The sequence below is a fragment of the Erpetoichthys calabaricus genome, chromosome 9 (assembly GCF_900747795.2).
Source record: "Erpetoichthys calabaricus chromosome 9, fErpCal1.3, whole genome shotgun sequence".
Lineage (NCBI taxonomy): Eukaryota > Metazoa > Chordata > Cladistia > Polypteriformes > Polypteridae > Erpetoichthys > Erpetoichthys calabaricus.
The window spans coordinates 137,921,030-137,946,524 of NC_041402.2; the positions used below are offsets into that span (position 1 = coordinate 137,921,030).

General features: G+C 39.3%; 1 protein-coding gene across 3 annotated transcripts in view; it reads right to left on the reverse strand.

Moving 5' to 3' along the window:
• Nucleotides 1–555: 555 nt before the first annotated feature.
• The window catches only part of LOC114658160 (dixin-like), a 171,142-nt gene continuing 146,202 nt past the window's right edge, over nucleotides 556–25,495 (reverse strand). For all 3 annotated transcript variants that reach the window (XM_051931805.1, XM_051931804.1, XM_028810240.2), the window contains 9 exons: nucleotides 23,681–23,734; nucleotides 20,492–20,584; nucleotides 18,994–19,065; nucleotides 17,193–17,273; nucleotides 16,195–16,356; nucleotides 15,338–15,404; nucleotides 14,353–14,461; nucleotides 6,858–6,966; nucleotides 556–1,364 (listed from right to left, as the gene is read on the reverse strand). In XM_051931805.1, coding sequence (XP_051787765.1) covers nucleotides 1,281–1,364; nucleotides 6,858–6,966; nucleotides 14,353–14,461; nucleotides 15,338–15,404; nucleotides 16,195–16,356; nucleotides 17,193–17,273; nucleotides 18,994–19,065; nucleotides 20,492–20,584; nucleotides 23,681–23,734 — 831 coding nt within the window. In that variant the 3' untranslated portion in view covers nucleotides 556–1,280. The remainder of the gene's footprint in view (nucleotides 1,365–6,857; nucleotides 6,967–14,352; nucleotides 14,462–15,337; nucleotides 15,405–16,194; nucleotides 16,357–17,192; nucleotides 17,274–18,993; nucleotides 19,066–20,491; nucleotides 20,585–23,680; nucleotides 23,735–25,495) is intronic.

The following is a 25,495-nucleotide window of genomic DNA, read 5'->3' on the forward strand; positions in this document are numbered from 1 at the left end:
GCATCTTACAACACACACACCTTCATACAGTATATGACAGAATGCATGGATATACAAAGAAGACATACAGTATAACGTTTTCAAAACAAATCCAAAACTGGAGTGTGACTGTCATTTCTTTCAGCTCAATGAATCCTGTTGGTTGGTAGCAACAAGCAGAGGTGCAGGAGTTCTGCCAGGGTGGACTACTGAGGTATAAGCAGATTTTAGACCTCCAAGCACTTGGCTACAGTTAATAAAAAGTAAATGTAGCCTTTTGCATGACTAAAAAAATTTAATGGGGGAAAAAAAGATTCAGTACTGTATCATCCAAAAAGAAGTTTGATCATAGACATGGGAGGGAAACAAGAGCCTGTTCTGTGGCTGATGGCACTAAATCAGACATTGGCATGTACTAATATTTTATTTTTTGGTAAAGGCGTCTTTCACAAGTACCTGACAACCTTGGACATTACATTTATGAATGACAGGAGGCTTCTGTCAAAAAGGACTCGGGGGAAATAGGAAAGCATGGAAAGTAAGGAAATCCCATGACCTCAGCAGTGACAAAAGACATTATATAACAGAATTAATAAAAGTATTTACTGTTACATTCTTTTAGAGTTCACATACATATATACAGAAAATGTGACATTCGTAAACAGTCATTTTTGATATTTACAGAGCATAATCTATCAGTTTTATTAATCAACATTTTTAATATACAGTCAGAAAGAAAGCCTTTAGGGCTTTATTGGCAACCACTTGAAACCTTTTTGGCAGTGTGAACCTTCACTGAAGGCAAAATAAAAATAAACCATTCCTCACACAATTTCATATTATCTGAGAACCATTACTATAAAAATTACCAAATGTATTTGTTTGTAATTTAAAAATTTAAGACAACAAAATAAAAGTGCTGGCACATATACTTATGGAAAGGTTTTGGCACAGAATTACTTAAACGTTTTTGTTAGCTGATACTGTGTCTGTCTTTTTAAAGACATATCTGGCTTTGATTAATACTGGTAATGATGGAAAAATATAAAGGAAATTACCACTTTAGATTTGTCATGGGATAAACAAAGCTCCATTTAAAGTGTTGTAAGTTTCAGGGCAGCAGTAATTTACAAATAACAACTGGCGCAAAAAATAACAGATGTCTACTTTGTAGCCATTGTTTGAAATGCTACATCTAAACCAAAACTTCCATTAGTTAGTTATTAGGCCAGTGTTCCATCTTATATTCAGTTCCCTAGATTTTCTTTGGCTGGCTTCAGCTGAATGTCCTGTTTCCATCACTATCGACTATCCCCATGATCATCCTCTATCCATGCCACAATCTTTCCTTCCCAACCTGGGATGATATCTTCATCATGAAAAACCTGGAACATAAAGAGCATAATGTTGTAAGAAAGCATCTTCTTCTTGGGTGCAGTCTGTTCTGGAAGCATTCTTAAGGCACAATAACCATCCATCCAGCCATCCATTTTCCAACTCGTTGAATCCGAACACAGGGTCACGGGGGGTCTGCTGGAGTCAATCCCAGCCAACACAGGGAAGAGGCAGGAACCAATCCCAGGCAGGGTGCCAACCCACCGCAGGACACACACAAACACACCCACACACACACCAAGGCCAATTTAGAATCGCCAATCCACCTAACCAGCATGTCTTTGGACTGTGGGAGGAAACGCACAATAACCATTAAAGTACAAATGAAGCAATAAAACTTATGCTATCGTTAATGTTTCTATATGTTACACATATAAATGAAAGTAACGCGTATTTGACTCTGGAAAACTTTAACACGTTGGCTGATTTTTGTGTTAACCTATGGAGTACACAAGCCTGCTGTCTGTTGGTTGCAGGCTGAAACTGAGTGTATAAAAGAGGGTCACAACACCTACCGTTTGCTAATATTTCATATGATTATTTTTTTAGATTGCATATTTATGTAAAACCTTGTCAGTGTTTTCTTCTTTCAGCAAGGCTATTTTAGTTCAATTTTTTTTAAATCTGTTTTTATTTTTATACTGGTTTATCTGTCATTTCATTTTTATTTCACTTTCAGATTTATGAGCTTTTGACAATGTATATGTTAGTGTTTATTTTTGGTGGCATAACTTAATTATATTTTACTTGAGAGAATCATTCCAGATTAGGTTTTGTTTTAGCTAAAAAAAACTGGCTATCCAATAAAGATCAACAAATGCACGCTGTGCCTGCTTAGCAAAGGGTTTGTAGTAACATACAGATATGTCCAGTGCAGCTCTTTGGCTCCAGCCATCTGTACAGTTCATTTTCTGAATATTTCAATATCTATCCATGTAGCAATATTTATCTGTTGGCAGCATATTAAATGTTTGGATTAAGTACTTCACAGCACCTTATCAAGGCAGGTGAATGCACACACCTTCTTTTTGTGTTGATCGACTGAGTTAATCAGGCAACAGCTTTTTGAAGAGACAAAGTTGAAGTTTGTTGAGCAGTGTGTGGTATGACGGGTCCGCAGCTTAACAGTATGTGGCCAATTTTAAATAAATAATCACGCCCAGAGAAGGTGCAGTCTTCAGTCGGGTGCAGGTGTGCATGAGTACGCTTCATGGTTAATTGGCAGGCCGATCAATCAGGCACCTCAATGATGCCGTGGAGGGTGAAGCTCCTTGCACCTACCAGTTATTTTATTTATTCTCTGTGTAGGTTTGTACTTTGTTTTTTTTAGCATGTCACAGTCCTGAGCCTCTATACACTTCTTTATTGATGCAGTTAAAAACATTTTTAAATTCATCAGATTCATTCCCTTTAAATGAGTTCCATAAACCTGTCTGCCATGTATGTCACTGAAGCACATGTTCTTACAGTGAGTGTCATGCTTGTAGTATGCCCAGACAATGCTGTGTGCCCATGTTCAGAAATACGTTTGGTCTAGGCAGCTCCGCTGTAATGCTCATTTGGTTATAGAGCCATATAGTGCAAAAAAAAAAAAAAAAAGACAGCCAGTCGACAGCAAAGTTCCCTGTAAGGAACAGGTTGGCATGAGCAAAACGTGCCAGTTACTACCCTGTAAGCACGCCTTATCATGCAATATAATTATCTATTCATATAATCTGAAATCCACATGTGTATACAAGAGTTTTACTAGGTAGGTATGTAAGTAACAATCCATGAGCGAGTTTTGCTGGGCAGGTAAGTAAGTATGTCCAGTCCTTCTGTAACAATCAATGCAAGTGTTTTACAGGGTAGGTAAGTAAGCGCCATATATACTCACATATAAGTCGGGTCTTGAAACCCGAAAAATCAATCATAAAATCAGACTCCGACTTATATGCCCGTTCAAAAATGCGACACTTACTTTTTTTTTTTTTTTTTTACATCTTCTTGCCTCCTCCAATCTCACATCAGTTTCTCAGATGCATCAAATTTTGTTGCAGCAGCGTAGTTACCAATTTGTTTCACTACTTCAATGATGTTTAATTTAAAACCAGCTTCATATTTTCTTCTGATCAAACACTCCATCATAGATGAGGGATGCTCTTACGATAAAGGTGTTTGAGGGTGTGAGATACACAAAACAGTGCAAACGTCACTTCGGAATAGTTTGGGTATTACTGTGTGGTCGCGTAGGCACAATACATAGAAAAAAAGGCAGTGTGCTCCATGGTTACTCTTTCAGGTGGGCATTAGCATATCATAATCTCCTGGACCAATAGCATGAGTTTTCCACATTCGACTTATAAATTCCTCTGAGGCAACAGATCTGCACTGGCAATCGGAAGGTTGCCGGTTCGAATCCCGTAAAATGCCAAAAGGGACTCTACTCTGTTGGGCCCTTGAGCAAGGCCCTTAACCTGCAGTTGCTAAGCGCTTTGAGTAGTGAGAAAAAGCGCTATATAAATGCAAAGAAGTATTATTATAAAATACCAGAAATTATACAGTAAAATCAAGTCCCAACTTATCCGCGAGTATATACAGTATGTTCAGTCCTTCTGTATCAATCAGATACTACTTGCATTCTACAAGGTAGCTTACTACTGCTTAGTATGCTTTATTCAGATTGTATCTTGCCTCATGCCTCAATGTTTGTATTCATGTACAGTAATCTCTTTAAGAACACATGGATCATTCATGTGCATGAATTGAAATGGAAGTCAGCAAATGAAAAATTATTTGCATTAAGTCAACTTGGTTGCAGTTTGCAATGAGCAAACCACATAATGGTTATTCAGTAGTAATCACAGCACAACAATACATTCTGGAGAAAGCGAGAGTTTTTCCAAAATAGCACCTCTACTGTTTTTCAGCCAGAAATAAGTATTTAATTGTGAATGATTGATTAATCGTTGGCAATTCAATTTCACTTTCTAACTTTCTTTATTAAGGTGACACATATGATATGGTGCGTTCAGTTGCTTGCTTTGTACACCAGTAATTTTTTAATTTTATTATCATTTTCATAATTTTGGTGGAGCTGTGATAGCACTGCCACCTCATAGTGAGGAGACCAGGGCTCATGTCCCAGGTCCTCCCTGCATGGAGTTTGCATGTTCTCCCTGTGTCTGTGTGGGTTTCCTCCGCGTGCTCTCATTTCCTTCCGCTGTCCAAAGACATGCAGGCTAGGTGAACTGGTGACACTAAATTGGCCAACGTGTGTGTTTGGTGTGTGTATTTGCCCTGAGATGGACTGGCATCCTGTCCAGGGTTTGTTCCTGCCTTGTGCCCTATGCTATCTTATTTAGCCACCCTGTGACCCTGGCCTGGATTAAGTGGGTTAGAAAATGACATGACATTTTTACAATTTCACATATTGTAGTTAGGTGGTAGTACATAGCAAGACTGTTTTTGTTGGTGGTTTTGCCTAAAGGTTATGCAATTTTCATTCATTCAGGCAGCATCGCAAGGGAAATTAGCAGGAAAGTCAAGAGTGTAGTTTATTGGAAGTATTTGGTTAATCCTGAAACTAAAGGCCAGCAGTGGCATAGATAAATATACCGCCAATACCTTCAAAATGGTAGACCCATAGGGCAGCATGCAGAGGAAGGTCCATACTCCCTGCCCTGGATGATTCTTTGAAATTAGCAGATGCCTCTGCACACATTATGTTTGGAGCAATCTTAACTACTTTTTATGTATTATCGAACACACTTGAAAATGTATTTATTAAAAGGGAATGTTTATTTAAACTAAACTATTTATACAATACATCCATCCATTTTCCAACCCGCTGAATCCGAACAGAGGGTCACGGGGGTCTGCTGGAGCCAATCCCAGCCAACACAGGGCACAAGGCAGGAACCAAGCTTAACCTCATACAGCTAGATTATTAAACACTACTAAAAAGTCATATGTTAAGACTTGTAAAAATGACTACTGCCCAGAAACAGGTCTATTTTTTTGTAACAGTTAATGTTTCTATCCATTCCTTACAGATCAAATCTGCTTAAACCACCAGAGCCTAACCCAGCAGTCTGAAGTGCTGAATGGAAATCAAAGCCTCATACAAAAAAGTTATTTTCAAAAAAGACAAAAATAATACAAGAAACTGAAAAAAATACTGCACCACCACCATTTAGATGTCTTCAAAAAACAAAAGACAGTGGGCAGGAATAAGAAAATGTTTAGGCCTACAGCAAACGGAGTCTGATCCAGGGGCTGGGTGTTAAACAGTGAGATGATCTGTATATCTTAATCCAGTCTGCTTCATGGTTCATCTCATTTAACATGCTTTGCATGCCAGCGCATGTTTGCACATTTTATACAAAGTGGCTTTTTCTGATATGCCGTATTTAGTTACATTTTTCATTTCATTGCTGATAAAAACTGATTTTTTTTCAGAATACTGCAGTTTAATTGTTACAAAAGTTACCCACTTGCTGATGGTCATAATTCATCCTAAACCACCTTCTTTGTGGCTCTGATTTACTGGCTTGAGATCAGATTTGCTCAGTGAGCTTTACTTTGCTGTGCTTCACAAACCAGTTACCTCAAAGCAAATCACTGACAAACTGTTCGGTCATTTTAATGTCAGTTTTCACAGGGTTTGCCTGCAGGCTTTCCATGCTAAGTTTTAAAAATAGATTACTGGGTGGAGCGTCTTGTGCTGTCCCTCCTTTGTAAACTTTCCACAGGGTGATTTGCTAATCTTGCAGCTTTGTATACTACTGGAAAATGGTGTGTGCTAAACTCTAAGTTGTGAGCCTGCATTTATATATACCGCAAAGGAAATATTAATTAACAGCAATTGGCAATTGGTTAATTAAAAAAAATGTAACAGATTTTCATTTCCACCCTTTAATTTATTTCATTTAGTTTTTAAATGTGCTGTATTCATTTTAGTTTAATTTGTATACTATACCCAGCTTTCAGTCTTGTTTTCATTTAATAAAACATAATACTTTTTATATACATTATTACAGTTACAGTTTTCTTTGACTATAATAATTTTGGTTACCAGGCACTCCAGTCCAGTAAATGATAAATCCATTAATTTTTCAATCCAAAAAAATAATGAACTTACTCTTTTAAAAACATTGTATTTTTGGTTATAGATACAGTATGGCTAAAGGGTTATAAGTACCTTTTAATGGTTTGAGCCTATTTTTGGTTAAAAATTAGAAAATAAATTTAGACACTCTGTAGTATATATAACTCAATGTTTCCATAAAAAGTACAGTAAAAAAGCCAAAACATTTAAACTAGAAACCTAACATTTTTCTTTCAAATTTAGCAGAAATTTCCTGGTGTAGGAGTAGTATGGACAAGTATCCTTCATGTGGTTTTCTAATGTATCCATAAGACAACTTATTATACTGAGTAGGATAAAAAAAATCAAAGTAAAATAAATAAGAAAACAAAGGGAAAAAAAAACAGATCCATACCTCCTCTTTGACTGTACCAAACTCGGGATCAAGTGCCTTAAAATGGTACCTGAAGTTACCTTCTCGGTCAATTGCTGCCTTGAAATCTTTCAGTGTTACCTCCCCAAGCCTACAACAAGTAGTGCAAAAACTATACATTTAGTATTTGTAACACACATTGAATTTTCAGTTATTCTTTGTCTTAGGGCTATAAACATGTCAATAATTAATTTATTCTTTTCCAGGGACAACTGAACAGTTTTAGTGAATCATTTTCCAGAATATTAGACACGCATAAACCATTACTTAATTTACTTGAGGGAAACTTGCTATAAATTCAAAGTACCACAAAATATCACTAGCACAATATAAGATATAGCGAGGCAAAACGGAAAGGAGAGACAAGCTAAAGGAGAGTTGAACATGATTGCAAATAAATGTTATTTTTGCATTTAAAAAAATATCTAAATCAATAAAATAATAATTTAAAAAAAATAAAACCCGCTTCTAACAATTACAAACATAATAAAGCATGCACAAAATATTTCAGACTTGAGTCCAGTAACCTTTTTCTGATTATCTGGGCTCATCAAACTATCAGTTAATATATGGAGTCAGTCAGTGGCTGCATAAGTTTGTACGATAATGAGGGGGTAATAAATGAAGACTGAAAAATGAAAAGAATATTTACAGAGATAATGCTTTGGCTGTTGAGTCTTCCTCAGTGTGAGCTTGAAAATGTAAAAGCCATGCTGTGATATAAGCAGGGTAAGGGGGTAAAGCTAGGAAAGATGAAAGGGCTAACAGACAACAGTGGGTGCCAAAGACAGCCATTAGAGAAGACAAAGAAAATGAATAAAAGGTTAACTGGTTACTTAATGCAGGAAGCATACACAAGTGATGCAGCAGCTCCAGTTGTAATGGGTATGAGGGTGTTTGTGTGAGGAAGTGACTACAGGTGGACAGAACTGTAGATAAGACAAGTGTGCATAAGTTAAGTGGCCACTCTCCATGGAGTGAAACTGCAAACTTCTGTTGTGCCTATGGTGAAATTAAATGAGCCCACCAAACTGCAGTTATGATTGAACTTTTGAAAATTAATACAATTACAATATGCAGTGTACGGTGTAAATTTCAGATAGTAATGTTCTTCAGCTTTGATGAAGTTTAAATAAAATAAATAAATAAATAAATAAAAGAATAACAAAGATAAGGAAAAAGGACAAAGTACTATAGCATCAATAGGGCACCAGTAGTTTCAGTGCATAGTTACCATAGTTTAACTATTCCAAAAAATGTAGCAAAATGTCCTTGTTTCACACATAGCAAATGTGTTTTCTTGTAATAAATCTGTTCTGATTTTGGTTCCTATTCATTTCTAAAATATATTTTAAAGCAGTGACTTGTCACAAAATTACAAATGACACTATATTAACTTCTACTCTTCATTGTATACAGTTTTTTATTTGTACGTGTGTATATGTTTTTAACTACAAGGGAACAACATTTAGTAGATAATTAAGGAAAGAAGACAATAAAAATGAGGAAGACTGAATAGACTTCAAATATGCTAGACATGAAGAACACAAAATGATGCAGTTCTACTCTAATGCTATCTTATTGAGTGTGTTACATATGCTTTAATAAACCACTTATTTACAGAAATCTGGATTAACAAATGCTATGTACACCCTTATTCTGGTTAGAGAAACCCAGATATTGGTCTCTGAGAAACCTAGTTAAGATACATAGATTTCTTTGCGAGTAACCCAGTAATTTGGCCATGTAAACCCTTGTCAGAGTTGCACTTAAGGATTCTGTACTCTGCGCATGTAATTCGCACTCTGTTAGCCTCCACATGTCAGTGGGCAAAAGACTGCTTCGCACATGCATCCACTAATCACAGGTAGAAAACGGTGGAAGTGTCCTCAAAGATGAATTTCCTGAGGTAAATACTTGGGCAATCACATTAGCCCTTCTCCAAGTTGTAATAATCTGTTTAAATATTTCAGAAAACACTAAACTTATGTTGATAAGCTGAATTTACAATGTTAAACTCAGCAGAACAATCTCAGTAGTAGTGTTGGTGGTAACATCTTAAAAGTAAAGTGTGTTATATAGTACAGTTACTTTTTAAAGTAATGAGTAACATAATACAATACATATTTTATAGAAATAAAAATATCTACATTATTATTATCCCAACAGCACTGGGTGTAAAGCAAGAAGCAAACATACTGGTACGCCGCTCCTTTGCAGGGCTCAATCACATAGCCCAGCAGAGAAGAGTGTGCTGCATGCAATCCGGTAACAGAAACATATTAGTAAAGTATTAATTTAATAATAAGTAACTATATAACATATTTAGGTAATTATTTTTGTAAGTAATGAGTTATGTAATTTAATCACTTTTAGAAGTAACTCTTGCACTGCTCAGGAGACACAGGCTTCATGATTGTTTTCAGGTTTATGGCAGCAATTGATGATGATTAATATTTTAAGGGCATTATTATGACAACGAAGAGCATTGCCAAATTAAAACTCCATAGGTGTACTCATACATGTAAACAAAGATTTTTAAGAAACCAGGGGTTTCATTTATAAAACTCCATCCATCCATCCTCTTCCGCTTATCCGAGGTCGGGTCGCGGGGGCAGCAGCTTGAGCAGAGATGCCCAGACTTCCCTCTCCCCGGCCAATTCTTCTAGCTCTTCCGGGAGAATCCCGAGAGGCGTTCCCAGGCCAGCCAGGAGACATAGTCCCTCCAGCGTGTCCTGGGTCTTCCCCGGGGCCTCCTCCCGGTTGGACGTACCCGGAACATCTCACCAGGGAGGCGTCCAGGAGGCATCCTGATCAGATGCCCGAGCCACCTCATCTGACTCCCTACTACTCTGAGCCCCTCCCGGATGACTGAGCGTCTCACCCTATCTTTAAGGGAGAGCCCAGACACCCTGCGGAGGAAACTCATTTCAGCCACTTGTATTCGCGATCTCGTTCTTTCGGTCACTACCCATAGCTCATGACCATAGGTGAGGGTAGGAACATAGATCGACTGGTAAATTGAGAGCTTTGCCTTACGGCTCAGCTCCTTTTTCACCATGACAGACCGATGCAGAGCCCGCATCACTGTGGACGCCGCACCAATCCACCTGTCGATCTCACGCTCCATTCTTCTCTCACTCGTGAACTAGATTCCGAGATACTTGAACTCCTCCACTTGGGGCAGGATCTCGCTCCCAACCCTGAGAGGGCACTCCACCCTTTTCCGGCTGAGGACCATGGTCTCGGATTTGGAGGTGCTGATTCCCATCCCAGCCACTTCACACTCAGCTGCGAACCGATCCAGAGAGAGCTGAAGATCACGGCCTGATGAAGCAAACAGGACAACATCATCTGCAAAAAGCAGTGACCCAATCCTGAGTCCACCAAGCCAGACCCCCTCAACACCCTGCCTGCGCCTAGAAATTCTGTCCATAAAAGTTATGAACAGAATCGGTGACAAAGGGCAGCCCTGGTGGAGTCCAACTCTCACTGGAAACGGGTTTGACTTACTGCCGGCAATTCGGACCAAGGTCTGACACTGATCGTACAGGGACCGAACAGCTCTTATCAGGGGGTCCGGTACCCCATACTCTCGGAGTACCCCCCACAGGATTCCCCGAGGGACACGGTCGAACGCCTTTTCCAAGTCCACAAAACACATGTAGACTGGCTGGGCGAACTCCCATGCACCCTCCAGGACCCTGCTAAGGGTGTAGAGCTGGTCCACTGTTCCACGACCAGGACAAAAACCACACTGTTCCTCCTGAATCCGAGGTTCGACTATCCGACGAACCCTCCTCTCCAGAACCCCCGAATAGACTTTTCCAGGGAGGCTGAGGAGTGTGATTCCTCTGTAGTTGGAACACACCCTCCGGTCCCCCTTCTTAAAGAGTGGGACCACCACCCCGGTCTGCCAATCCAGAGGCACTGTCCCTGATGTCCATGCGATGTTGCAGAGACGTGTCAACCAAGACAGCCCTATAACATCCAGAGTCTTGTGGAACTCCGGGCGTATCTCATCCACCCCCGGGGCCCTGCCACCAAGGAGTTTTTTGACCACCTCGGTGACCTCAGTCCCAGAGATGGGGGAGCCCACCTCCGAGTCCCCAGGCTCTGCTTCCTCATTGGAAGGCATGTTAGTGGGATTGAGGAGGTCTTCGAAATACTCCCCCCACCGACCCACAACGTCCCGAGTCGAGGTCAGCAGCGCACCATCCCCACCATACATAGTGTTGACACTGCACTGCTTCCCCCTCCTGAGACAACGGACGGTGGACCAGAATCTCCTCGAAGCCGTCCGAAAGTCGTTTTCCATGGCCTCCCCAAACTCCTCCCATGCCCGAGTTTTTGCCTCAGCAACCACTGAAGCCGCATTCCGCTTGGCCTGCCGGTACCTATCAGCTGCCTCCAGAGTCCCACAGGACAAAAGGGACCGGTAGGACTCCTTCTTCTGCTTGACGGCATCCCTCACCGCCGGTGTCCACCAACGGGTTCGGGGATTGCTGCCACGACAGGCACCGACTACCATATGGCCACAGCTCCGGTAAGCCGCCTCAACAATAGAGGCATGGAACATGGCCCATTCGGATTCAATGCCCCCCCACCTCCCTCGGGACATGGTCGAAGTTCTGCCGGAGGTGGGAGTTGAAGCTACTTCTGACAGGGGGCTCTGCCAGACGTTCCCAGCAGACCCTCACAACACGTTTGGGCCTACCAGGCCTGACCGGCATCCTCCTCCACCATCGGAGCCAACTCACCACCAGGTGGTGATCAGTTGACAGCTCCGCCCCTCTCTTCACCCGAGTGTCCAAGACATGTGGCCGCAGGTCCGACGACACGACCACAAAGTCGATCATCGAACTGAGGCCTACGGTGTCCTGGTGCCAAGTGCACACATGAACACCCCTATGCTTGAACATGGTGTTCGTTATGGACAATCCGTGACGAGCACAGAAGTCCAATAACAAAACACCACTCGGGTTCAGATCGGGGGGGCCATTCCTCCCAATCACGCCCTTCCAGGTCTCACTGTCATTGCCCACGTGAGCATTGAAGTCTCCCAGCAGTATGAGGGAGTCCCCAGAAGGTATGCCCTCTAGCACCCCCTCCAGGGACTCCAAAAAGGGTGGGTACTCCGAACTGCTGTTTGGTGCATACACACAAACAACAGTTATAACCTGTCCCCCCACCCGAAGGCGGAGGGAGGCTACCCTCTCGTCCACCGGGGTAAACCCCAATGTACAGGCTGCAAGTCGGGGGGCAATAAGTATGCCCACACCAGCTCGGCGCCTCTCACCGCAGGCAACTCCAGAGTGGTAGAGAGTCCAGCCCCTCTCAAGGAGATTGGTTCCAGAGTCCAAGATGTGCGTCGAGGTGAGCCCGACTATATCTAGCCGGAACTTCTCAACCTCGTGCACAAGCTCAGGCTCCTTCCCCTTCAGAGAGGTGACATTCCACGTCCCAAGAGCCAGCTTCTGTAGCCGAGGATCGGATCGCCAAGGTCCCCGCCTTCGGCCACCACCCAACTCACACTGCACCCGACCTCCTTGGCCCCTCCCATAGGTGGTGAGCCCATGGAAAGGGGGACCCACGTTGCTTCTTCGGGCTGTGCCCGGCCGAGCCCCATGGGTGCAAGCCCGGCCACCAGGCGCTCTCCATCGAGCCCCACCTCCAGGCCTGGCTCCAGAGTGGGGCCCCGGTGACCCGCGTCCGGGCGAGGGAAAACGCCGTCCAAATTTTTTATTCATCATAGGAGGTTATATTTATAAAAATTAAGTGTGAAAATATGAGCACTCTACCTATGTGAGCATGCCTCAAATCCCATCCTATTGTCACCCTGAAGCTGCCATATATGGTCAATGCCAATGAACCTCATACATATACAATCATGATGTAGACCTTCATTGGTTGGTAAGCAGCATCCCACCTGAGGCATCCAACAAATGGCATCTGCATTTAAGGAGTCCTATGGTGAGCTCCACACGGCATTGAAACATCTGTTGTCTGCATTTTGGGGGTCAGGGAAAGGCATAAGGCTCCTAAGTGGGTAGCCACTATTACCTGGCACATGTAATGACATGATTGCTGTTACAATGAATAGTACAGGCTATATGAAACACAGAGGGTTCAGCCAGTTGCCTTAATAACAAGCCACCCTCACATACAACAAGTTGTTTGATTAATGCTACTTTGCCTCAAATAAGTTAATCATGTTTTGACCCAGGCCACTGAGCCACAATGTTAGTTAGTCTCATCATAGCATTACAGATGACATGTGCATTAAGGGAATGTAAATTCTTACAATTACCAAAAGCAGATACATTCTTCCTAGGTGCCCTTATTGCAATAGGTGTGCTGTCAATTGCAACACTTATGTTAGGAAAACCTGACACTGCTGCAGATTTCCTTTTTATGTTGGCATGTACAACCAAACCATAAGGAAACTGAATGTAGAGGCTCGTCAGTTTTTTATGGCTTCAAAAGCACAGCAGGCATGATGCTGCTGAAGATTGGCTGAAATATTTCTGATCTATAAGCCAGTTCCCTCTGGTAGGTGTATGTAGCCAGAAAGCCAAGCATTCTTGAAACCAGAATAGGTACAGGTAGTGCCCAATTTCAGGCAATCTGTCTTACCAATGCTGGGACCAAATCAGCACATACTGTCATTTCGAGGGAATGGCACTTAAAAATCTAAATCGGGTCATAAGCCAATCATCACCATTGGCAAAAAATGTAACCAGCCCCTAAAAGCTTGTTCCAATCAAATATGACCATTACCTTAGTCTTCAGGCACTGCCAAACAAGCCGTGCTGTGTCAAACCATTAGGCAATAAATAGGCTATAGGGCATCAGATTTAGAATTGTCTGTATGCAGGGAGTTAAGCACGCCTGTGCTTGTTATTGTGCTTTTGGTTTCTAATCCTTAGAAGTGACAATAGGCAGCCAAATCACATTCATCACTTTCAAGGTTTAATATGTTTGCCACGTCAGTGCACATTATATTAACGGCTTGGTGATATGAATCATTATACGCTTGAGTCATCATTTAGTTGATTTGGCTGCATTACCTTACTTGCTCAAGGGTGTTATCATTTCCCATTTTCTCTAAAATTTTGCATAGAAATGGGACAGAGTTGTTATAAATATATGCAAGATTTCCCATCAAGTTTTCTTTTATAAATCTGATCTACTGCATGGAAAACTGCGTACGCACATTTTGAGCCTCTTTTTGTGCTTACACAAGTTTTATAAACCTGACTTCCGGTTTTTGCCTTAACTGGGTTACTTATCCTGGATTTGTGTAGGCATGTAAACGCAATCAATAATGATACAATTGAATTAGTAGCAAGAAATGGCCGTAGTGTTAGAATAAAAACTGGTTTAGGTATTCTGTAAGACTAACACACACAGATTACCCTCAGGTTCTCACAAATTAAATTAATTTTTCGAAACTAAGCCCAAATCAATTTCTTACCTTTTTGGAATGGTGACCATGAAGGGAGTCAGAGACCGGTCTGTGAAGTAAAGCACTTTGGTGGAAGCAGCAGTACTTAGTGTGGGGTTACTATGTGAGTGAGGCAGCTCTGTAATATACAACACATATTTGTTTTAAGAAGACAATCACAGCAAAATCATCTGAATGTTGGCAGATGTCGAGAATGAGAACACAATCACAGTATAGGTGTTATCATATAAAAAACATTACGGTATGATTTACCTTAAGCAATGAAATACAGAACATTCATCATTTCTAGTCCTTAATTTTATGTAGTTATTGATCTGAACCATATTGATATGACTTTTATTACAATTTATCAAGTACATTCTTACATCAGAATTTAAATGCCTGTGACCTTACAGTTGGACTTAAAGGGTATGTAAATAAATGGATGTATAATAATCAATGGGCAGCACGGTGGCGCAGTGGGTAGCGCTGCTGCCTCGCAGTTAGGAGACCCAGGTTCGCTTCCCGGGTCTTCCCTGCGTGGAGTTTGCATGTTCTCCCCGTGTCTGCGTGGGTTTCCTCTGGGCGCTCCGGTTTCCTCCCACAGTCCAAAGACATCCAGGTTAGGTGGATTGGCGATTCTAAATTGGCCCTAGTGTGTGCTTGGTGTGTGGGTGTGTTTGTGTGTGTCCTGCGGTGGGTTGGCACCCTGCCCGGGATTGGTTCCTGCCTTGTGCCCTGTGTTGGCTGGGATTGGCTCCGGCAAACCCCTGTGACCCTGTGTTCGGATTCAGCGGGTTGGAAAATGGATGGATGGATAATAATCAATTCTAAAGTGGATCTAACCCTGATTTTAGAATAATCTTTGAGAATGTACCATATATGTGAAACCTTGGTTACCATGACGTTATAATGTATGTATGGCTTGCATATGCTCAATTTTGTTTGCTAGAAATAGCAATAAATATAAGTTATGCTATGTTCTGCATGTAGCAAATAAGAACAATGAACTTACTTGTACTTGGGGGCCAAGAATCCCTTTCTGTGGGCAAAGCTCTACGTCTGGGAGACTTTCCTCGAGGCTGCAGGTATATTAAAAACAGTTACTAATAATCAGGTAAGAAACAGACAACCTTCAGAAGTAAACCTCATGATATTTACTATTGTCCTCAAAAAAAGGTCTTTCTAAAATGTCACAGAAAGAGACTATAATGGAATGAAGTGAGTGGCATATTTCTTGATATTCCACTAAGGTCCATGCCACAAACAGAACATCAGCCTGGATCAGTGACACAGTTTATCAGTAACACAAAAGGCATACTAGCTCTTTATATCTCAATGATGGATAAACTTCTTTCTGAATTCATCTAACCAATTAAATATCACCTGAACAATAGCCAGAAGAATACATGTGAGTGCCCATATCCAGCTTCACCTAGATGTCATCTAATTCTTCAACTGTCAGAGCCTACATCTAGGGCAGATGTATAATCTTACATTATAAAGGAAGCAACTATGACATTTTGTGTAATATCTTTTGACATCTTTGTGACATAAATAACACTAATTTGTTACAAAGTTTAAACTAGCATAAAAAGTACCTATCATAAATAGTAGAACTTTTTACTGAACAGCACATTTGTACTGTTACCTTTATTTCATCTTGGAGTTTGTTTTATTAAATGTCCCATAGGCTAGTGATGCAGCCCAATTTATTCAACAATGTTCATTATTGATTTCTACTAGTAAAGTCCAACATTGGCCAGAATATTTACTCTGAAATACTGAGGGTATTTAAATTGCCAAGAACCAGCGCTGAATGTGGATTTTACCTATCATTCTGTTTGACAGAAAAAAAATAAAACAAATTACCCTCTTGTCATGCTTCTTTTGTGTTTCCACCAAATGTAGTCGCTCCATAAGACTGGAGATACTCTGTTCCAGAGTATCAATGGTGTGATGTTGTGGATCATGCCCACTAAAACTGTTTCTCAGACTACGAAGAGCATCACGCACCAGCTGTAAATCATCAGGCTAAAGTAAAATCAAGTAAAAACATTAAGATTAAGCCAAATGAAATTTCTGACATGATGGAAATTCTTCTAATTGAGTGACTGCCCAATCATGAGAGACAATCAGGCTTCACAACCACTCTCATACTAAACATGAAATGATGGCTGATGAAGCTGAAATTTAGGCCAACTCGGAAAATCAGTCAGGAGACTGAACATCAGGCTTAAAATTGTGTCAAAATCGCACAGTGTATGTGTTGGATGTTTAAGACATCTATGCTGTGCGCATGTCCAATGTAGGTGGATGAATATGTGATAAGTATTTTCAGTTGTTTTAGTATGGAGGAAAATGCTTTCAGAAATTATGTGAAAATGCTAGCGTGGACAGAGATTGTTTTCATTTAAAACTGTTATTTTTAAATGAAAACATAATAGTGTGGATGTTGCCTAAGAAGCGGCCAGGATTGAGACAGAATTGTAAAGACAGAAGGGAGACTGACAAGGCAGCACTTTCAAGCTGGGTAAGTTTGTGAGCCACCACATAAGACAGACAAATCTTCAAGACTGTATAGGGAAGGCCCAGTGAGACAGCCAATTTGTCTTTGGTTTGCCTGTCCTATGTTGTTTTTTTTAATAAAATATTGCAATGAAGAATTTTAGCTGTTAAATAAACAGAACTAAGGAAATTAGTTGAATTGTAACTAAAAATACTATCTGCAGTTCATTATCCAGAATTCAAAGTTGACTGTAAGTTTATTGTAGAAAAATGCAGATGATCTTTAAGTAATAGATCATTCACAGCATAAGAATAATATTTACTCTTAAATTAACTAAATCTATTAATGTATTTCAACATACCCCTCTGTGTGAAGATGTAATGTTTCCTTTTATTACAGGGTGGGTATAACCATTGTTCTGAGAGCAGCTGGAAGCAGCAGACTGCAAATAAAGACAAAAAACAAAGTTTTAAAACAGGAAAATAATGTGCAGCCCTTGAATATTAAAGGTAAATGAGCAAATACTGTTTTCAGACATATATCTTTGTAAAAGGGCCTTGAGATGACAGGTGCTTTATAAAACATTTAATTTATAAATATATTTAAGTCTAGTGTAAAAAAAGTATTTCTTAATTGTCATAAACCTTTACACAGTCATCAACAATCTAGCAGTATGTTTTTGCACTGCAGGAGAAACAAAATGAACTCTGAGGGAGATCTATGTGAGTCCATGTAGAACAAAAAAAATACCTAATTGTGAAACATGCAATGCGTGACATCAATTACAATAACTGAATTCCTGTAGACATTTGTATCATATTACATGTGTGTCCACTTTTACAGAGTTTAAAAAATCATTTAGGAAATGGACTTTTAATATTTCAAAATATGACTGAGTGCAATAATTCTGAATATTGCTTTTTTGATTATGTTACACTTTCCTTTTAATACAGTGATCCCTCGCTATATCGCGCTTCGCCTTTCGCGGCTTCACTCCATCGCGGATTTTATATGTAAGCATATTTAAATATATATCGCGGATATTTTGCTGCTTCGCGGGTTTCTGCGGACAATGGGTCTTTTAATTTCTGGTACATGCTTCCTCAGTTGGTTTGCCCAGTTGATTTCATACAAGGGACGCTATTGGCAGATGCCTGAGAAGCTACCCAACTTACTTTCTCTCTCTCTCTCTCTCTCTCTCTTGCGCTGACATAGGGGGGTGTGAGCAGGGGGGCTGTTCGCACACCTAGACGATAGGGACGTTTCTACCTTCTGTGTGCAGCTGCTTCCTGAAGGACATGCTGCACGGTGCTTCGCATACTTAAAAGCTCAAAGGGCACGTATTGATTTTTGACTTTGTTTTACTCTGGCTCTCTCTCTCTATTTCTCTGCTCCTGACGGAGGGGGGTGTGAGCTGCCGCCTTCAACAGCTTTGTGCCGCGGTGCTTCGCATACTTAAAAGCAAACAGCCCTATTGATTTGTTTGCTTTTCTCTATCTCTGTGACTTTATATGCTCCTGACGGGCACTCCTTTGAAGAGGAAAATATGTTTGCATTCTTTTAATTGTGAGACGGAACTGTCATCTCTGTCTTGTCATGGAGCACAGTTTAAACTTTTGAAAAAGAGACAAATGTTTGTTTGCAGTGTTTGAATAACGTTCCTGTCTCTCTACAACCTCCTGTGTTTCTGCGCAAATCTGTGACTCAAGCATGACAATATAAAAATAACCATATAAACATATGGTTTCTACTTCGCGGATTTTCTTATTTCGCGGGTGGCTCTGGAACGCAACCCCCGCGATGGAGGAGGGACTACTGTAATGAAGACATTGTTTTCTCTTAAATTGAATTTTTCCACAGATTTTACTGTAAAGACTTTAATATTCATGAAAACTGTAATGATTAACAAATGGTATGGTGGTACACTAGTTAGAGCTACTTCTGATCCCTGAGAGATATATAGCAGTAAATCCACAAAATTTCAAATCAAAATATGAAATGCTGTGAATCAAACTGGCATTCAAATCATGCAAACTCTACCTACTACCTAACATTTCCCCACAATTTTTTTAGAATACTGGATTTGACCATGAAAAAAATCATTTATATAATTTGTAATTATATTTGTGAAAAAATAATCTAATTAATTTTACTTCACATACCTCATTAAGCTCTCTGTTCATTAAATCTTCAATAAGACTGCTTTTGTGATCTAGCTCTCTCTGGAGGTCAGCCTAATAAAGGAAATCAAATTAAAAAAAGGAACACTAGAAAAATGCATACAAGTAAACTTTTAATCATAAATTATTCAAATCACATTGACTATTTTCATTATGAGGGAAACATTATGTAGTACGAATCGACCTTTTTATCTCATACTATATATACTAAGGCTCCTGTTTACTGGAATGTAAAACTTTTTTTGTAAGAATTTTTTAACTTGAAATAACATAACATGTTTTCCTGGATAGAATTGATTTTGTGAAATTTGTCTTACAAACCACCAAAACAATTAGTCTGTTGACATTCATCTTCTAAACATTAGCACAACCCGCAAGTAAATTTATTATAAAACTAAACTGAAGATAAACTTAAACAGAATGGTAAGATGAGGGACAATTTTAGACAGGGAGGATATGTTTTCCAAAAAAGGTCAGAGTGAATGAATCTATAAAGATGGTACCTATCCATAGCTGGAAAAAAAACAAACTCTCTTTTAAAAACATTTAGGTACTGCAGTCCAGGTATCCAAACATTGTATATGAATTTATCCTACCTTAAACATTTAAAATGAGTATTTGCAACCTTTTCAACAAAATTACATTTCTTTGTGCTAGCAAAGTTCAAAGAACAAAAATGAAAGTAATAAGTATAAATACCAAAATGATGTAATACTGCACTGCATTATGGCCACATTTACAGTACATGGTCTCAATGCTCGAATTTGAAATGGTAAAGAAATCCGATCCAATGTTTGTGATATTTACATTACATGGTATAGAAGAGCTTATGTGGACTCTATACACTGCACATGCACTGTGACACAAGTAAGACTTAAACATGGATCCCTGCATATATTTTTTTTTTTACCTAGACTCTTCAATTTGCTAAGAATAGAAGTACAGCTCATTTTCAAAATATGGCAAGTTAGTGCAGAAGGGCTATGGCTTTTTATGCTTTGGTATAGTCTGCTGTGGTTTCCTCCACCTTCATTCACAGAAGATTCTGCACAGCAAATTGCCAGCCTTAAATTACACTACAAGAGTTCATTTAACACTGGCTTTTTTGCTGTATGGATGCACATGAGCAGTATGGGACAGTATTGTTAGTTGCTTTGACTCCCAGTGGCTAGAGAACTTGTCAATTAGATTAATAATGTGAAATTGTCTTTCTCTGCAGCCAGACATCCTCCATCTCTTCCTAATCAAGCCACATCACTGAGAAAAAACTTTCTGTCAGTATTTAAACTCGGATGGGATATAGGCAATCTGAATTTACTTAGAATTTAGTAACACATATAACATAAGATATAAATGTTTTTTTAGGGTGTTTACACCAAAATCCAATCTGTATCAGATATGTAAAAAAATTCAAATCAGTTCACATCAGGATGGTGGTGTAAATGCAACATTGTGTCTTGTTCAGAATTGTGTTGAGTACCTTTAAGCGAGTGATATCGGTCAGCCTTCGTGCTGTCTCATCCAACCTGGTCTGCTGTTGTTGTAGCAGGCGATCCTTCTGACCTAGTTCTTTCTGGAAAACAGAAAGCAATTGATAACAGATCAGAGAGAACTTCTTGTCTTTACTACTAGTTAAGTAAAAATAGATTTCCGTTTAACAGGTTTTAATCTTTTTACGGAATTCCAGAAAAATCATTTATCTACTCATCCTGTTATTTACAAAATATGAATATTTCACTTCAGTTATCCATCTGTTTTATCTATTTATCTATCTATCTATTTTATCAAACAATAAACAGTCAACATCAAAGAGGAGTTAAGGTAATAAGTAATGTGACACAAACATGTGCTGAACAAAAATAATCACAGACCTAATAGCCATTGTTTGGGTTTATTGAGGTTGGCTCGGTAATGTTTAAATTTTTTTCCTCTTTTTTCATGATGTTGGACATCCTTAGAGGTGAGAACTATTTTCCACATCCAATTTAACATATCTGTTATTCCTGTCCACAGATTCTTACTCCTCACATCCTCCACCAAGGAGCATTTGCTCACCAATTACTCTCTGCACTGTCGAAAACCCCTCAACCCGTTTCTCTCAAATACAGAGGCTTTTAGGTTCTTTTAAAATCCTTTAAGAATCAGGGGCCTCATGTATAAATGATGCGTACGCACAGAAATGTTGTGTAAGAACGTTTCCACATTCAAATCGTGATGTATAAAACCTACACTTGGCGTAAAGCCATGCATTTTTCGATGGTACCTCATACCCTGTCATACGCATGTTCTCCGCTCGGTTTTGCAGACTGGCGGCACCCAGCATCAAAGCAGTGCTACTGTTCCTGTGTGGTTACCCTTTCTTAGATCCACATCCACGACGGCGGCTTTATCAAATACACTGAAATTAACCACATATCGTTCATAAATTTAATGCATCTGATTGTAATTAACCTGTAACAATATAATGGTCCACAGAATAGTCAAACTATTCTAAATACCATAACTGCTTTAGCGTTGGTACTCTCACTGCACCTTCTTCTTCTTCTGTCAGCTGCTCCTGTTAGGGGTTGCCACAGCGGATCATCTTTTTCCATATTACTCTCACTGCGCCACTCGGAGTATTTATATCACTGTATCGGAGTGTGAATCACAGATCTACAGCGATCGGAAAGAGAATTATCGGTATACAGCATCAAGCACTCGCTGCCTCAGCCATTCGCTATTTGAACTGCTCTCATCCGACCAACGCTTCACAGCCTTTCCTGTTCGGACCTCGCAGTTCACAAACAGTTTCATCCCAAGAACTCTAAACGCACTCAATCAGTCCATCAAGTGCTCCTTGTAGAACTGTTTGTACTTGCAAGTTACCGTGAGGTAATTGTACTTATGATACAGTTATAATATTGCACAACCTGAGCCACTTTATAAAGTGCGTATTTACATATGATGACGATATCATTTTTAAGATGAAATGCAGCAAAATATGTTGATTATATTATACAGATAAAACTTTTAACTACACGGTGCCGCAGCGCTAGCGAGCTTGAGCTTCGTTCACGGATTGTTCCTGTCTTGCGCTGTATTCATACTGTGGCTGGCGTGACACTGGAAGGATAGATGGATAGAATAATTAAACATTACGAAGATATTTCGATGTTTCTTAAAAGTTTTTAATAATCGGCGTTCTAAGCTTACAGATGGCTTAACGTCAATTACAGAGCTGATTGTGTGGTGATTGGGTATTTGGAGAAAGAAAAGTAAGGACAGGAATTGGGGGTTAGTACGTTTGAAAAAGACAGTACTTCTGTAATAAAGCATTTCATTGAAGGTCGTGCATGGCGCAGCAAGCATCTTGTGTAAGACATGAACAATCACTGCGCCACTGTGTTCCCATGTTTAATAACATGCTTTAACTCATATCATTATGAAAATGATATCACGTATACTTCTCAGTATTTTAATTATTCAGAGAGCTGTAATATTACGAACGTAATGGATTCTGTGTCCTGTCGGAGGAAGAGCACGTAGTGATTCAGGCACATAGAGCACATATAAGATCAAATACACAACAAAGCATTTAACGTGCTACCTTAGTTACGATGGGATTTGAGAAACTAGTAGATTAAACGATTTTAAGATGAAGTTTATGATGTTCTACTTTAATGACAAAATAAACTACGTGATTAAAGTGGAAATTTCGAGATTAAAGTTGACATTTCGTGCTTTTTTCAAATTGTGTGCCTTTTTTTCACTGTACCCTAATAAGCTTTCATATGACACTCAGACAGTGGGCTACGAGTCGCCTTTTCATGCCGACTTTGATATGTGACAACTTCTTTTTTATTTCGGGCACTGTGCGACTTTGTGAACTTGAGCTTTCGAGTTTCTCCCACACGCTATGTCACTTGATCAACTTCCTTTTGTTGCTTATATAACTGTTGAAACCAACAAATTATACGTTTTTCTTTGCCTCCTTTTGGTATTCGCTGAAATTCTTCTATTTTTCCTCGTACTTTTGCCATTGCCTTTTCACAGAATGCTGGGCTTAAGGGCTATTTGTATTGATTTGCATATTCAATGATCCATAATTCTGGGAGGAGTTGGGGCGGGACAGCAGGCACGTGCACGTGCGTTTATTTCCACGCTGAGTGGGATTTATGCAGCAGAAGAACGCGGAAGTTGGCGAACGCCCAGATTCCTGCATCTGGATTTTTCTGTGCGTAAGCACATTTTGGCTTTTGTGCTTACGTCATGTTATAGTGCGAATTCTACACACAGCGTTATGCATGAGGCCCCAGATCCTCACCGATGCTGTTTATAATTTTTATACCCCAGAATATGCCTTACCTATTTTCCCTAAACAAAAACTTGCCCTGAGACCCTATTTCTTGCTGTCCCGTGTTTCAGACAGTAGATTTAGATTTCAGTAAATGTTATCTAACTCCTGTGTCAAGTTTTTATTTGAAACCACATCAATAAAGTTCTCTAGAAGTTAATTTTGTTCTTTCATTCAGCATTAACCTACAGGGTGCTTTGTGGCAGTGTTTGCTGTGCTATGAATGAGCTATAAAATAAAGAATAACTGAATGATTAATTGACTTTCTTAAATTGACTTTCTTAAATTCCATAGTGGTAAACATTAGTCATCATATTTATGTAGTTGACATACCTTGTATTCTCCTAGGAGTCTGTTTCTCTCTTCAACTTTCCTCAGAAGATCCACCTACAATCCCAGAATAAAAAAAAAAAGGTAAATTCTTAATTCAAAGCTTTGTTCTCTTTAACAGATCATTGAATTGCCTGGTAAAAGATTAAAAAACAATTGTCAAAAATTTACTTTCTTATATTCAGATTCAACTTCTTTCACAGCAAGGACACAAAGGCCTGCAGTGTATCCCACTAGCACTGAGTACAGTTCAGGAATTGACACTGGAAAAAGTGAAGGTCCAGCACAGCATCTACAACTGGACCACACACTGTTACCACATAAACAACACAAAAAGTGTTGTTTTTAGATTTATTTATTATTGCTATCACTGTTATTTACATATGATGTATCTCTATAAATAGATGAATTGAAGCCCAGCCCTACCTACTTTAGTAATCACTTTATAACACAAAATGTTTAATAGATAGATAGACAGATAGATATTATCTTGATAACCTTTAAAAAGCAGATGGAAGAGATATTGGGACAGCTTATCTATTAATTAAGCAAACAGGCTTGATGGACAGTTTTAATGTAATACTAGTAATACAGCCTCTTTCCCTTATTAATTTAAGAAACACTAAAAGCAATTTGACAACTGTAAAATAAAAATACAGTTACATGACGTGTAGGATTTGACTGGCTTATTTAGTACATCTAAAGATTAAATCAGCACATATTAAATGAATGTGACATTAACTAAAAGGTCTAAAGAACAAATGGGTTGTGTCGTATGTTTTGATGCAACCCCTCTAAAATGTGCAGAATATTCTTACAATGGGATATTAAACTCTGGTGGTATCTTTCTATGTTCTGAGCTGGAAGAAAACTAAGTACTTACTATAACAAGAAAGTTATAAATTTTTTAAAACATATTTTGTTAAAATTACTCAAAACCTTTAACAGTTGGTAATACAGTAAGATTATATATCCCCATTATTTTTTTTTTAATGACGTGATTTGGATTGAAAACTTCTGCCCTGCATATTACCATATTTTATGCTGTAAAGATATTGTTCCTTTTAAATTGAGAGTAAGTGAAGTTGAATAATCATAGGGTACTTAGAGTAAAACTGTAGGTATAGTAGTATGAAATATTTTGTTTATGAAGTATGATTTATGGCCCCAGGGTCTCATTTATAAAACATTTCATGATTGAGTGTGCAAACATGCATACTCCAAAAACAGGAAAATATGTATGCCAAACAAAAAAAAACACACTTATAATATAAACCTGCCATATGTGTATTTGTACACAGTTAACCCTTTATACATCAAAATCATCTTGTAAATGTGCATTTGTGAACATGCCTCTAACCCCACCTGGTTCCACCCTTAAACAAATATATATGAGCTATGCTCATCAACCTCATACATATGCAGTGACGATGCTGCAGACATTCATTGGCTGGTTGTGCAGCCACACGACATATCCAGGAGTGAAAGACAGAAGTTACTGTCTCTAAATTAGAGTCACGCAAAGAACACTTATTTGGTGTCTGATGTTACTGCTGCTGTAAATGCAATGAGCTCCAGCCACACCTTGCCTGAAAAAAAAAAGGTCCAATCTCTGGCGACAAAGTGGATCGCTAGTGTGCGTGTAACAGGAGGAAGGAACAAAAAGACCTCTATGCTTTCTGATTTTGACCAGCAAATGACATGTACAACTGGAGGTATCTTTTCTTTTTTTATGCAGAATTTTGCTAGAGCATCCCTGCTGATTGTCTGTCTTACTGTATCTTGGCATCACAGCTGATTTGAATGGTAATAGAATAT